Consider the following 16592-nt stretch of genomic DNA (forward strand, 5'->3'; position numbering starts at 1 on the left):
AGGAAGTCAGAAATCCAAATGCAAAGGCCAGGTGGAATACCATATGAAGGAAGCTTGCTTATAAGGCTCGCGTGCCAAACCCTGTCAAAGGCCTTCGAGATATCGAGAGACACGGCAAGTGCTTCGCCGTGTTTGTCAATGGCCTCACTCCAAATATGTGTGGCATACACTAGAAGGTCCCCAGTCGAACGGTGCTGGCGGAAACCGTACTGCCGGTCGCTGAGGAGATCGTTACCTTCCAAGTGGGCCAAGAGTTTGTTGTTTAGTTCACGTTCCATAGTCTTACAGAGTATGGATGTGACCGAGATGGGACGGTAATTGACAGGGTCTGCACGACTACCTTTTTTGGGCACAGGCTGCACGTTGGCAAGCTTCCAAGACTTCGGCACTTTGCCAGTCTTAAGTGACAGGTGGTACAGGCGTGTAAGAGGTGGAGACAACTCAGGGGCACAGGTACGCAGGACTATCGCTGGTATACCATCCGGTCCGCTGGCCTTGTTCACGTCTAGAGTTTGCAGGATTTTAAGGATCTCTTTTTGGCGTATGCGTACTTCTGCCATAATGCAGTCAGCACGAGTTGAGATTGGTGGAGCTTTTCCTGCAACATCCAGACGCGAGTTCTCAGCAAAAAGAGATGCAAACAAATCCGCTTTCTCTTTTGCGGAATGGGCCAGTGATCCATCAGTCCTCAGCAATGGTGGAAGTGACGGCCGACAAAAGTTAGATTCAACGGCTTTTGCCAGGGACCAAAACGCTTTGCTCCCAGAAGGGTAAGAAGCTAGTTTGGCCCCAATGCGGCTGATATGGTTGAATCTAGTCTTGCGTAACGTCCTTTTACATGCCTTGGCGGCTTGGTTAAAAGCTTTCTTCAAATTCCAAGAATTTGGAGACTTGCGCGCTCGAGCTTCAGCCCATGCAGTGTATGCCGACCGCTTTTTGGCTTCTGCACGATAGCATCCCGAAATAATTATGTATCAAAAAATTTAATCTGAGGGATACTGTCATCCGTCAAATAACGTTATCGATAACCGGTGAAACAGGCCCTAAGTCTGACTACGTAATAATGGACTGGTAGAGGAGATGCAGATGAGATTCGTTGGGTCTGGTCTATATACCTAGTGCGTGGCGGACGGAGGTTTTGGGACGGTAGTAGGGGATGACCGGGGCTGAATAACTCAGCTGAATAAGAAGAAGGAGGAGAGGGAGGGGGGGGGTTAAGGTATAACGCGAGGCTCTTAAGTACTTAACTTAAGTTGATCAATAGTCGAACTTATAATCGCTAAAGTTTTGCGATCTCCCAACTTACTCGAGGAAGGAGTGAATAGGTACTCGATGATACGTTGGCGCAGTGGTCGCAGTAACTGGTCGGTTTGTTAGCGCTTATCAAAAATAAGTAGGACAAACAGATATCTGTCGGTGTGGATTATTGTGACTAATTACCAAGAACAAGAGAAAAAAAACTGGGTATAACGTGGACCCGCCGTATATATATTTATTATTCAATATGTTATTTCTGCGATGGACAACAATAATAAAAGCATAAATCTTGTACTGCGGTCCCATATTTTTTTCTCTGATAAACGATTAATTATCTACGCGTTGCCTCTTCGACCTTCAGTAAGCGACGATAATACATTTTAATTGAAAAAAAAAACAAGTGTGATCAGATCACACTTTTCGTAATGCTCTCGTCACGCATTCACCAGCTTATAATAATAATTTAATTCAGACATATGTTCATATTTTTGTTAGTTACATTTTTTTCCTAAACTATGTTATTTTCAACAGTTGTGACCAAACAAATTATATCAAATCAAAAACCAATAAAAATAACACTAAAATCAAAATTAATATACTAAAATTCAATCAAACCCAAAATTAAAATGATCACCAAATTCAATACTAAAATTCAATCAATATTCATAGATATAGTAAAAAAAAGTAGATAATGCGCGGCCTTTGTTGTTAGTGAAGCCACAAAACTCGGCTCCTTCAAGTAAATACACGCGCTCACGCACACATATGCATCAAACTACGCTCATTTTCGTTAGTATGTCACGGGGCCTCGTACAGTAATTTTGCCTTCAAAATGCCGTTCTTATGTAATTAAATGGTGCAAAAACAATACCAAAGTGAATAAAAAGTCTGAAGAAATATCGTTTCACACGTAAGTACATATAAAACTTTAAATTTATTGTTATTCCAAAATAATATTGAGGTTATTCGGAACTTATAATTTCAATGTCACGAAATGACGTACCACGGGAGTGTTGCCAGTAGTTCTTTTTTTCAATACCCCAAAATGTGGGTAAGTAAATTGTACGCAATCAGAAAAATAATTAAGTAAAAAGTAGACATAGTTATTGTTTTTTTTTTTCTCGTGTTATTTTATGTTACATAAATTGAAAATAAAAAAATCAAAATATATTTATGAATTATTAACTCGTTTGTTTTATGTTTTAACTTTTTACAATTTTTGAGTAAACTAGGTACCCTTATTTTACTATCAAATTTCATGGTTTTAAGTTTCCAACGAATATGTTAATAAGAGGTGAATGGGTAGCGGCTGTAAGACTGAGAAAATGACCACGATTATGCTGGCCATGCGCATAAAGTCAATTTAATACGATTAGTGATTGAAAAATATTTGAACATAAGACTACATCATATTAGTAAAATGCAAACAATGACTATGACTCTGAGTTCTAAGCGACCAAAATTTAAAAAACTTATACAACATAAAGGATTCTAGGTTTAAGAAAAATAGTTAAAAAAAATCGACTGCAAACTAAAAAGAGATAAACAGAGGGGATAGGAAGTGTCCATTCATACGATTATCTTACGAATATATTTTTTTATTATTCTACCGATTTTTTGTTTTATTTTTAGTAAATTTATTTAAAACTATAAACAGGTTTTTATTTTCACATACCCATTTTACCTATATTAAATTAATTGTTTAATAAAAATTTTAGGGACTTTTTTTAAAAGGTGTCAACACTTCACTTACTCACACATCTATAAAAAAGTGGCTTCACTTTTCTGTTCTAGGTGCGTTATCTACCTTTTTTTACTTGATCTATGTCAATATTACAATAATTAAAATTAAAAATTAAAATAAATACTAAAATTCAAAATTACAATAATTAAAATTATAAAAAAAAAAAACAAAGATCAATATTAAAATTCAATCAAAATTAAAACTAAAAACTAAAATCAAATCTCAATTCAAGCGTGCGTAAAGAAGTGCTACTTCGAATATTTTTGATGACAATATTCTTTATCGTACACGTTGGAACTGAAACGAACGGAGGTCGGTATTACGTATGAAGGAGGCCTGCGCCCAGCTGTGGGACGGTTATCGCCTCTTAATTAATTTCAGCACAGTACAGCAAGCGTGCGGCGATAAATTTAACATATTAATAATATATACAATTATAAATTTATATTTATAAAATACACAAACTTTAATTAACCTCACGTCCTTATCATTAAACTGTTGTTTGGTGATATTGATACACTTATGTTCGGACGATAAAGCCGCAGCGAGCGCTCAGTATTACGAGTACACCTAGTCGAACAGTTGCCGGTGGTCGATACAGCGAGTGTAGTACACACCGCCCCAGTCCTGTAGTACACACTGCTGTCGGAAACAAACGGGATTTCAATCTACCTTTAATGAATTGGTTCTGGTTGAACTTGCCGCCTAGTAGACCTGTGAGACTCTGGATTAGATCTTTGAAATACGCTGCGGCCTACACTGAGCCGACTGACCGTTAAATAGCCACAGTCATGTAGTACTTACTTACACTTAGCATCTGATAATTTAACTTATTCAGATAATTTAATATTATAACGCGAATACAGTCTTTATCCGACACGGAAGTAAAACGTAGTAGTGTTTCCGGAGCGGTTTGTGAGTTTCAAATAGCTGCTATTTATCAATTACACATGTGTACACAATATTTGAATTAGCGGCCGCTTGTAGTTAACGCGAAGATCGGCGATAATTTTTGCACTGTGTCCGCGGCGGTGGGCGAGCGCGCACCGCTCCGGACCGGACCTGACCGTTCCGTACCGTATTGGACCGCACCGGAACGTGCCTTGTTGTTGGCGAAGTCGCTGCAACAAATGGAAAAGAAAGACCTAAAAGGTATGTTGCGTCTACTTCAAACGTATGTTACCTCCAAACTCCGCTTTTAACCGACTTCCAAATTTTTTTTTATTTTTTTTTTTAATGTATTACCTCAGAACTTTTGATTGGCTGGACTGATTTCGATGATTTTTGTTTTAATCGAAAGGTGGTGCGTGTCACGTGGTCCTATTTAAATTTAATTGCGGTCTAACAAGTACTTTTCGAGTTATATCTAATAATTCGTATTTACTTGACTATTTTTTCGTCGACCTACGTTGTATTATACCGCATAACTTTTTAATGGGTACCGATTTTGATGATTTTTAATTTAATCGAAAGCCGATGTTTATCATGTGGTCACATTTAAATTTCATCGAGATCTGATCACAAATTTTTGAGTATCTTTGATAACGCGTATTTACTTGACTATTTTTTCGTCTACTTACGTTGTATTACTGTTCGATGTATTTGAAGTTTTTTCGTTTACGAGCGTTTACGAGCAAACACTATTAGTTGTAGCTTTGTTTTTACTGAACGATGACACGCGCTACAGCTTGGTTCAATTAGAGCTTACGGTTGAGAATTGTTTTTGAGCTAATTGTTAAATCATGATCAGTTAAATGTAAATATATTTATATTTAGAAAGCTAAAAGTAGTGCAGAAGAAAATTTAAGCTTTAAAACTTCAATTATTGTCAATAAAAATTTGATCGGCGCCATTATCATTTTTACTGCTGGCCGCAGCAATCATGTTTTATTGCACACAATTATATGTTTAACGTGATTTTACATTCGTACACAATGAGAAGCGATTGTGTCAGTAGTGTCTTCAATGTTTACATTCGCGGTCGCGAGGTCTTTACGAATTGGGGAGTAAAAGATTGAGCAGCAGTTTGATAAGCTCATGCGAGGCAATGAGTGAACAGACGCGTGACCTCAGCCAGAGTCTTTTGAAAACCGATAAAGATCATGCCCATAATGGTTATTTATTTATTTGATACTTTGAGGTCATACGATAGATATCGTTGAGAGAGAACCGTTTTTAAAGTTAATGGTTATTCTGGTATCTGGTAATCTAACTCTATCTAACTTGTTTAACTGAGGTAGTTCACAGCTGGAAATTTGCTGCTCAGAATATGGTGCAGCTCGACAGGGGTAGTACCTCGACCTTGCAGAATCGCTTTAGCCTTTAATATCCCACTGCTGGGCATAGGCTTCTTTCCCCCTGCGTAGACTTAGGATTAGAGCACTAAATCTCTACGCAAACTAATCCACCACGCTGCTCCAATGCGGGTTGGCGGATTACAAAAGATCACAGCTAAATAATACTGTTTTCAAACAGTGTTGTATTCCTGTTGGTGGGTAAGGTGACCAGATGTCCTGGGGGTAATTGGGGATAGGGCCGGCAACGCGCTTGCGATGCTTCTGGTGTTGCAGGCGTCTATAAGCTACGGTAATCGCTTACCATCAGGTGAGCCGTACGCTTGTTTGCCGACCGACTTATATATATAAAAAAATCTAATCTGCGTAAATTACCAATATTTCGGTAAAAATGATAAATAATGCATTCCAATAATTACATATTGCGTTGTAAAGTATCAGCTTATCTAATCATTACATAACATAAAACAAAGTCGCTTCGCGCTGTCTGTATGCTTAGATTTTTAAAACTACACAATGGATTTTGATGCGGTTTTCTTTCGTAAATAGAGCGATTCCAGCGGAAAGTTTATATGTATATCGCTTCAGCCTGTAATATCCCACTACTGGGCATAGGCCTCTTTCCCCATGTAGGAGAAGGATCAGAGCTTAATCCACCACGCTGCTCCAATGCGGGTTGGCGGTTTATATGTATAAAACACGCATAATATAGTAGAGGAACACTGATAGGTTTTGCGACCGTGCGAAGCCGGGGCGGGTCGCTAGTTTAAGATAAAAGAAACGATCGGGTGTTTGCATGTACGTTTACGATTACGATTTACATTGACGTTGTAGTTACATTACTGACCTTCCACTAAAGTCACTTTTTTTAACTAATATGAAAGAGTCGTAGTCTAATTTGTGTTTTGTAGGTATCATGTGACTTTTAGATTTAACCCGCATTCGTTCTGTTCGCGTTCTTCGTTGTTTTCTGGAAAATTACGAAAAGAAGTTCTTATTCGATATTTTAGTTGCATTTTAAAACGATGTTATAGTTGAAGATCATGACTATACCTATCATTAGTCATACCTTCCGACTTTAACGAGCCGCTCTCGAGCGGTCCGTTCACAACGTTAATTTTAGGATTTGTTAATGAAGAATTATAAGTATCAATAATTTTAACCGACTTTGAAAAAAGAAGTTAATGCGCTTGTATTCTTAAGTTTGTCCCCTCCAAAGTCCGTTTTCTTCAAAACTTTGTTTAAGCGAATACACTTTCAATACATTACCAACTAAAAGAAAATATACAACCCCTGAGGGTAAAATAACAAGGGAAAATTTTTTAGGACTTGAATATTTGTAGAGTTTTAAAATCAATTAGCTTGCATCTTTTTTTTTGTAATTTTTCGTCTCCGGAGTAACGCTACACGGTATCAATTAGCTAGTAAACTCTCGGAGTCGGTCTAGTCGGATATACTCTCCATTTTACTATGAAATATATGTATTAGGCAGGTGATTGTAAATCAATTACTTTTAACCGACTTCCAAAAAAGTAGGAGGTTCTCGATTCGACTGTATTTTTTTTAATGTATGTGACATCAGAACTTTTGACTGGGTGGACCGATTTCGAAAAAAAAAAATTTAATCGAAAGGTGGTGTGTGTCATTTGGTCCCATTTAAATTTATTTGAGATCTAACAACTACTTTTCGAGTTATATCAAATAATGCGTTTATTTTATTTTTATTTTATTTTATTTTAGCGTTTTTACTTACGCTTTTTTCGTCGACCTACGTTGTATTATACCACATAATTTTTTACTGGATGTACCGATTTTGATAATTCTTTTTTTGTTGGAAAGGAGATATCCCTAGTTTGGTACCGTGTTAAGGAAACCAGGATTTGATGATGGGATCGATCCCAGAGAAATCGAGGGAAACTCTCGAAAATCCGCATAACTTTCTACCCGGTGTATCGATTTTGATAATTTTAATTTAATCGAAAGCTGATGTTTATCATGTGGTCACATATAAATTTTATCGAGATCTGATAACCACTTTTTGAGTAATCTTTGATAACGCGTAGTTACTTGACTTTTTTCGTCGATCTACGTTATGTAATTGAAGTCGGTTTTTTTTAGTTTGCGAGCAAACACAATTATTGTTAATCAATGTCGGTTTTAATAATTCACTAACGCCCGGTTTCCGAAAGGCTGATCAACGCAGAAATTAACAAAACATCTGTCAAATCTCTTGTTAAGCATGAAATGAGTTGCTAAAAGCATGGTTAACTACTTAATTTAATCATACTGTCAGTTGACATAACTGTCAAATTTGACTCTGAAATCGTATGTTAACCGCCATTTTGGGTTTCTGAAACGCGAATTAAACTATAATCATTGATCAAACGTCTGTCAAATACTCGGTCCACTAATCGGTGTATATCGGTGAATTAACTTAAGGAAAACAATTATTTTCTACGTGAAACTACATTTTGGTTCTTTAAAGGTATGTAAAACATATTTATAACCAAGTTTTATATATGTAATGTATGTTTTATCTTATAATAGTCTACATTTTGGTCTTGATAAACTAAAATTTTTTGTTCTTTGTTGTAGCTTACACAGATGTCTATTATTATTACGAAGAAGATACTGGTCAAAGTTCAATAATAAATAAAAACACTTCAGTTCGGTCATCTCTATTATTGACACATTTTAATTGTTAAGTTTTAAATTTGATTACTAACAATATATAAATAATAGGGAATTTAAAAGAAAAGGTCATAAAAATATATATCTAAATATACATTTATAGGAACTATTAAAAAAATACTTATAATTACTTAATAACTAAAATTTGAAACAAGCTATTATAATTACTTTATCATATTTTCATCTTACTATTTTCTACTAATGTTTTTTTTTTTAAATCAGTCTACAATATTCTGATAATTTTTTTTTTTTTCTAAAGATGCTCTTCGTCTTATTTTCATGATATTGCTTTTTTTAAATAATAATAAATAAATAAATATCTTATAACATACATTTTTTATAAATATACAAAGAAATAATAGATATATAAATATATAAATACAAATATTACACCCAGACTCAGACGGGAATCGAACCCGCAACCCGCGGAACAGAAAGCAGGGCCACTACAAACTGTGCCAACGGGCTAGTCAGTTATTGTTTTTAGGAACTATTTCCTTTTATTGTATCTTCCTTAGATGTTTATATGATGCTTTATTAGATGTTTGAGTATTATCATATGTATTAAATAACATCACAACTAACAATTTCTGTAGGTTTTGATACATCACAAATATATAAAATAATATTTAATTATGTTACATGACCACATGTTACAAACCGAATGTCAAATCAAACTAATCGAGGACTAGCTAATTTTGCTGTGAATGACGTTTCAGCAAATCCAATTGATTTGACATCCGTTTTAAATCTAACAGCCGATTAGTAGACCTATACTTTGACAAACGTTTCAGAAACCGGGCGTAAATCTACAAACATACACATTTGAACAAATAAACAAAATATTTACAAGGACGTTCTTATCGCTAAAACATTTATTTTTCCATTTGTTTATTTTTTCTGTAACAAAGTGTAAATAATTCAGAAATCCGTATTGTTTTCTTATAATTATATTATAAAGTATATTATATATTTACATAGTTCGTGACCAATGTCATATTAAATCATATATACATCAACAGATTCATTCCCGACATAAATGTGAATCATAGTTCTGTTCGGAGTTTAACTTCATATTTAACACCTATAATTAAGATAACGCTTACCTTTTAAGATACTTTGATTACGATTATGTGTCTATTGTCAGTGTCTATCTTGTTGGTGTTAAATAAATAAACAAATAAATATTTATTAGAAATAATTTATTGTAAATAGGTCCCAAAGTCCTATTGAGGCTTATTTTAGTGAAAGTTTTGATATTTTAATGATTGACTTTTGAAACGTATCTACAACTAAAATTAGCGAGTAACTTTCAATCGCATTGTTCAGACTATCTCGAGCGATTATCAGTAATGACAATCAAATGGTATACATATCGCGTCATGTCCGACGTTGATGGCTGGTTCCGGGCAGAACACATCTATATAAATATAATTGTGTTTGCTCGCAAACGAAAAAAAAAACCGACTTCAATTACATCGACAAGTAATACAACGTAGATCGACGAAAAAATAGTCAAGTAACTACGCGTTATCAAAGATTACTCAAAAAGTAGTTATCAGATCTCGATAAAATTTATATGTGACTACATGATAAACATCAGCTTTCGATTAAATTAAAAATTATCAAAATCGGTACACCGAGTAAAAAGTTATTACGGATTTACGAGAGTTTCCCTCGATTTCTCTGGGATCCCATCATCAGATCCTGGTTTCCTTATCACGGTACTAAACTAGGGATATCCCCTTTCCAACAAAAAAAGAATTATCAAAATCGGTACATCCAGTAGAAAGTTATGCGGTATAATACAACGTAGGTCGACGAAAAAAGCGTCAAGTAAAAACGCATTATTAGATATAACTCGAAAAGTAGTTGTTAGATCTCAAATAAATTTAAATGGGACCAATTGGCACACACCACCTTTCGATTAAAACAAAATTTGTCGAAATCGGTCTACCCGGTCAAAAGTTCTGATGTAACATACATTAAAAAAAAAAAAAAAAAAAAATACAGTCGAATTGAGAACCTCCTCCTTTTTTGGAAGTCGGTTAAAAAATAAGTCGCTAAAGTGTTGCTGAGCGCAAAACTCGAAAACAGCTGGATTTTTTCACGAATCCAAGGAGGCTGTTCTTTATCCTCACACAGGGAAGCGCTTACTCCTAAACCTTTATATTTTTATATCAATGTATTTATATATACTATAAAATCCACATCAAGCTATAAATTAAATTGCATTTGAAGTCTTTTTCGAATATTATTATAGTAATAATATTATGTTGGATGTCAACTGCTGAGATGTAGGTACGGATGATAGCAAAATAGCGCGAGAACCACTTGGCGAAGTAAGTTGCTTTTTATTAACTTACAAGCCTGTTGAATACGAAGGCTGAAAAATTCTTCAATATTTTACATTTTTTTTTTTAAATTATCTTTGGGCTAGTAAGTAAATTGTTAAGTATATGAAAAAAACAACAAGTTGTATTTTTATGAGTGGTAAACTCTATAATTAATTGTCTAACTAAATATAGCTTACAGGCGTGCACTTTTGGATATGCTCAAATATTTTAGTTTGAAGGATCAAAACCCAGAAAGTTACTGAGAAAATCAGAAAGTTTCAGATAAACTAAGAAGGCGACATCTGTCGGTCAACTAGCGCATAGTAAAGATTGTTTAGTTGAGGTGTTCGTAACTGAAGTCAATCCGCTTGTAAAGTCCCACTTCTGAGCATGGTTGGGCTCTACTTCATGTTGGCGGATCATCTCCTGACTTGACTAGCGGTCACGATCAAAATATGTCTATGATAACACCCGGCACCGTCTGTCTTTACAAGCATTCCAATGCACTGCAAAACCCGCTCAGTGGACATAAATTCAAAGTTCCAGACACTTGTACAATAATGTGTCCACCTTAAGCGGTAATCGAACCCGCGTCAAGGCGACTTATTGCTACATAACATTAGAACGACTGTCACGTACGAATATTAGGTAAACGTGTACTGAATTGATACAAAAGAGATAAAAAATTTAGTGTGAATTCACTTACGATACATCGTATCAATTTGTAGTGATAATGATCTTAACAAACTGCTTGATCAATACCTAGAATTCTATTCATATCTTTTAACGGTAATCGTGTCGTATGGATATCGTTTAAAGTGTTGAAATTCTCGGCGATTTCCATGTCCGTGTCCCTACCTTAGCATATTCACAGCAGTCCTGCTCGACGCCGCGTTGGCGCAACGGTCACAGTACTGGTTTGTGGCTGTTGCGCTGGCGATTGCGGGTTCGATCCCCGCACATGACCAACATTTGTTTTGCCATGCAGATGTTTGCCGTGGTCTGGGTGTCTGTGCAGTTCTTGTGGGTCTCCCCACCGCGCTTCTGAGAGCAAGTTAAGCTGTCAGTCCCGGTTGTTATCATATACACCTGATAGGGATCGTTACTCATAGTAGGGAATGTATCCGCCAACCCGCATTGGAGCAGTGTGGTGAATTAAGGTCTGATCCTTGAGTCCAGAAGTGGGCTTGACAGGTTGAAGCGCTGCTCGATAGTGTCTACATTCCGACTCCGACAGCTTCAGTGATAGCAACAACGGAAGCTCAGGCGTAGAGTAATAAATTTTGTCTGGATCGGTTTGTTACATCTGCGACGCACACCGACGATGAGATGACACTACGCCGTGCTTTTAACAAAATTAAATGAACTGTGATATGAAGTGTCATTTGATGTATTACGATGTCACTATCTGAACACGAGACTGGTCGCGATCGCCATCCCTATCCTTAGACTATTGCTTCGAACTGGTTCACGACACTGTTGTGGTGAGATGTGTAAACCTGATAGCAACAGGTAGATGGACCAAAATGTAAAGTTTCATTATAATGAATGAAATTCGCGTAAAGAATAGAAAACAATTTGTAAAGTTGCAAGTTGTTGCAAATAAAAAATCGGCGCTTTTTGGTATACGTTTGCTGTACGGTTATAATTTATATACATATTACAATATCAAGTTAACAGTAACATTGAAAATTTCTAATAAACTTAATTTATTTCTATACAATGATTTTATGTAAAGAGTAGAGGGTAGGTGTACATTGAAAAGCACAAAGCTGCACATGGAATAGAAAAACAATAATGATAAACAAAACACTGAATGGTGGAGGACAATTAAGTTAATAACAAATAAAAATTTAGGAACTGTATACATTTTATTTTATTAATTATAGTTTTTTAAGTTTAGAAATAAACGAAAGTTAAAATAAATTAATCATTATTTTCAATCACAGTAAAGCCGCGATAAGGAATTTTGTTCCAACGATGTATGCTTGCGGCGTCCTCTAAACAAAATTTAAAAATATGTCCAATTATACAGAATTGGACCCGTTGCAGGTTTTTTTTCAAACTCTACATGACATTAAACTGTGCACACAGTCATGTTAAAACTGTACACAGCGTGACAGTGTGTGACATATTTTTGACACGAACAATCACGTTGGCGCGACAATGTCACGGAGACATAATAAGGAAGAATAATTAATTATTCTATAAAAATATTTGAATGCGTTTCCTTGGTGTCGGTGTATCAGTGGCAGCGATAACTGCATCTTTAGTATTTTTCCTGTAGAGTGTCTAACTCCGAGCTCGGTGTTCCCTGGGACCTACTTACTCGTACCTACGTCGCACGATACACACACACATAGGTGTATCTTTAAACAAAAACAAGAACTTAGCTTAGATAAGGACTTTTTAATCGTTGGTATGTTTTTAATTCGCATTTACTGCGACGTAGTTTTAAAATATTGACAAAAAACGGGAAAAAAGAGCTTATATGTAGGTATTAAATAAAAGCGAATAAAATAAAAACATGTAATACATTAACATTATTACCACAGCTACGTCATCTGGCAGCTGCTGCTCGCTCCAGAGTTATGGTTTCGACAACCTACTCGAGTCTTCTTGTCATGTTACACTCACAGGCTGAAGTGTGTGTGTGTGTGTGTCCATACATTCGCTAACACGTAAAGCAACGTAAGAAATCAAGCTTCGATTTTACTCCTGGCTCGTCTGAACCTAAAGGCTTTGCGTAGCGAGACCTTCACGAGCAGACTAATATCTTTATAATTTAAACCTGTCTTCGCAGCTGAATAGACGAGGCCCGTGGAGCACAGAGAACTTCACGCCTTATTTCATAATCATTAATTAGCTTTTATTTTGTTAACGATTGAATATGATTCACAATGATAATCGCTCGCACGTTCGTCAACTTTTGATATTTATTTGGCGAAGGTCGTCCTAACGTGATTATATGTGTGCATGTTTTAGTAATTAATTATATAGCTTTAAAAAGCAGAACGGCGATTTCGTGACTATATCATCTTATCAACAAACAGAGGCGCTGAGATCGTGAGCGAGCAATGTTGACTGACGAGAGCACCTTGACATTGTTGTGTGTGCGTGCGTGCGTGCATGCCTGTGTGTGTATGTGATTTGACGACGCGTTGCCGCAGCGGTCACAGGACTAGCTGTTGCGCTAGCGGCGCTGGTTTGATTTCCGTACATTTTGTTGAGGGCTGGGTGTTTTTGCTCGTGTATCGCGTTTCTGGATCCTCCTGTAATTCTACTGAGGGCTGTCGAGTGTGAAGCGTTTAAGTATAAATGTGCATATGAACACAATGCGCATACGAATTAAATTCAACCTGAAAAATCTACATAAATTTTAACCGTCTTTTCAGACGCGGCTGCGCGGCCCCCGCTCGGGAGGCGGGTGAGACGAGCGATGAGCGCCCTCGGCGCGGCCGGCGCCCTGCGGCGCTCGCACGCCGTCGCGTTCGTGGCGCTGGCGGCGCTGCTGCTGCTGCTGCTGGCGCGCTCGGCGCCGCCCCCGCCGCCGCGCCCGCGCCCCGCGCCCCTCTCGCTCCCCGCGTCCGCCCCCACGCCGCCGCCCGCCCCCGCCGCCGCCGACGGCACGCGCGCGCCCAACTCCTCGGCGACGGCCGTCAACGCGACGTCGCCCGCGCCCGCCCGCGCGGCCGCCCGCCCGCCCGGCGCGGTGCTGACGCGCGAGCTGTACGAGGCGGGGCACGCGCGGCCGCACCCCGAGCTGTGCCCGGCGCTGGGCGCGCGCCTGCGCCTGCTGGTGCTGGTGTCGTCGGCGCCGGCGCACGCGGCCGCGCGCCTGGCCGTGCGCCTCACGTGGGGCCACTTCGCGGCGCGGCGCGACGTGGCGCTGGCCTTCGTGCTGGGCGCGCCGCCCGCCGCGCTGCGGCCCGCGCTGGACGCCGAGGACGCGCTGTACGGCGACCTGGTGCAGGGCCGCTCCGTGGACTCGTACTCCAACCTCACGCTCAAGACGCTGTCCATGCTGGAGTGGGCGGACACGTACTGCCCGCGCGCGCCGCACGTGCTCAAGACGGACGACGACATGTTCATCAACGTGCCGCGCCTGCTGGCCTTCGCGGCCGCGCGCGCCAACGAGACGCGCTCCGTGTGGGGCAAGGTGGTGCGCAAGTCGCTGCCCAAGCGCACCACCAAGTCCAAGTACTACGTGTCGCCGCTGCAGTTCCCGGGCAAGGTGTTCCCCGACTTCGCCACCGGGCCCGCCTACCTGCTGTCGGCGGACTGCGTGCGGCCGCTGCTGCGCGCGGCGGGGGCGGAGCCCTACCTGCGCCTGGAGGACGTGTTCGTGACGGGCGTGCTGGGCGCGCGCCTGGCGCTGCGGCGGCGCCACGCGCCCGAGTTCTACAACAAGAAGGTGGCCGCGCACCCGTGCGCCGTGCAGCGCGGCATCGCCATCCACATGGTGCAGTTCCACGAGCAGTTCGACCTGTGGCGCAAGCTGCTGGACGGCAAGACCAAGTGCAAGAGCTAGCCGCCGACTGGCGCCACTACCTCCTCTAACGCTCTCTGTGGGACTTAGTGCCGACGGCGGGTCGCGGACCGGTCGACGGCTTCGAGCAATATTTGGTTTCAATTATTCATCGAAATGAAACGACGACGCCATGTGCCAAGTGAGATAAGAGTCAGTAGAACGGCGACGCTCGCTCGTATTACGTTTGTAGCGGTCGGACCAGACGCGCGCCGCGCCGCCATCGATGTGATCGATACTGGCTCATATTTATTTTTAGTTTTAATTATTACTTTAAATGTCGGTTAAGCTCATTTTGTCCACGTACAAAATAGGCCCTCTTAAATACTAAAAGTGGTAACAGTCGTCTCTTTCAACACGTGATATGAGAATGAGATTAACGAGCAGCGAATTGTTCGGAAGAGTAATGTTTAATCGCGCTCCGACACTGATATTATTTTTGTACATTATTTACAAATTATATTTTTATATTAATTAATTTCTTGTACGATTTTACATTGAATTTTTATAAACGTAAGTAACAAACGCGATTGCCATATGTGTGTACGTGCTGTGTCGTAGCGACGAGGGAGCGACTCTGGCACATTTGCGGAGATTTTTATAGGAAATTATTAGATAACGTGAGGAAATGTACCTTTAGTGTAAGTTGGGCTGCGGCGGCGACGGCTTGCTGGATGTAGCCCCTGCTGTCGGTTTTAAAATAACTTCTAAATGTATAAAAATGTGAAGAAAAAGATGAATGGCTTTCTTGACGTTCTCTCTGTTCAACCCCCGGCCGGGTCTTGCCGACTACAGACGTCTTTCTTAGAAGGACCGGACCGGGCATGTCTGATCAGGACTAGATAAGGCATGTAACGCAGATGATTCGTCTGTACCTGATCAAGATGAGATGAGATTTTCTGATCGGGTCCGGATCAGGAAAACTCATCTCACCCTGATCGGCCGGTTCGGTCCGATCCTTTTAAAAAACACGAATGTATATTCTTGAAAAAATTGTTTAACAAAAAAAAAAGCGAATTGATATTATAAATATTTTACTACATTGCATACATTTGTTACATGCCTTATCTAGTCCTGATCAGGCATGCCTGGTCCAGTCCTTCTAAAGACGAAAAAATTTTTACTCGGGTAGTGGGGGAGAGCTCCCGGGGGGGAAGGCTAACTCCAATGCAGACATCGCCGCCGGCTGTAGCGTACCTCGAGCCTGTCTCGCTCTGATCTACGAGAGCTCTACTTGAGAACGAATGCGATGAGTTCACAGCACCGTCAAGTGCGAGCCGGATTCGCACACGTAGGGTTGGCGTCACTGATATTTCATTTAAGATTGAGCACAAATACTATAAATGATGGACTTTGTACGGAACGCCCGTTAAATTTTAACTTTATTTTATTTAAAAAAAATTATTGTATATTTTTCGAACTTGGCTGAAGGCTTGGTGTCCATGGGAATATTGTATTTTATTTCTTCGAGTAGGATTCACATTCAGTCGATCAAAGCAGTAATTGTAAATCCTCAGTACACGTGCCACAGAACACTATTTATAGACGTAAAGAATTGTTTCTAACACAAGCGCGTGAAGCGTTGGTTAAACTCGAGCGAGACCAACTGTCCTTTCCGTGTATCAAATATTTTTGAAAATTTTTAAACTTGTGACTTTATATTTTTTCGAACTTATATTATAGAAATACCTAAAAAGTTCTCTTAATAATTTCGTCCACGAACAGACGCCGCGCGTTACAAA

At 39.4% G+C, this 16592-nt stretch overlaps 1 protein-coding gene across 1 annotated transcript; it reads left to right on the forward strand.

The window, feature by feature from the left end:
* The first annotated feature begins 561 nt into the window (after positions 1–561).
* Positions 562–14853, forward strand: LOC123664656 (N-acetyllactosaminide beta-1,3-N-acetylglucosaminyltransferase 4-like). Its single transcript, XM_045599174.1, has 4 exons — positions 562–770; positions 3547–3610; positions 3976–4153; positions 13718–14853. Exons 1-4 carry the CDS (start codon positions 562–564, stop codon positions 14851–14853), a joined length of 1587 nt encoding a protein of 528 aa, XP_045455130.1.
* The last annotated feature ends 1739 nt before the right edge of the window (positions 14854–16592 follow it).

The sequence above is a fragment of the Melitaea cinxia genome, chromosome 22 (assembly GCF_905220565.1).
Source record: "Melitaea cinxia chromosome 22, ilMelCinx1.1, whole genome shotgun sequence".
NCBI lineage: Eukaryota > Metazoa > Arthropoda > Insecta > Lepidoptera > Nymphalidae > Melitaea > Melitaea cinxia.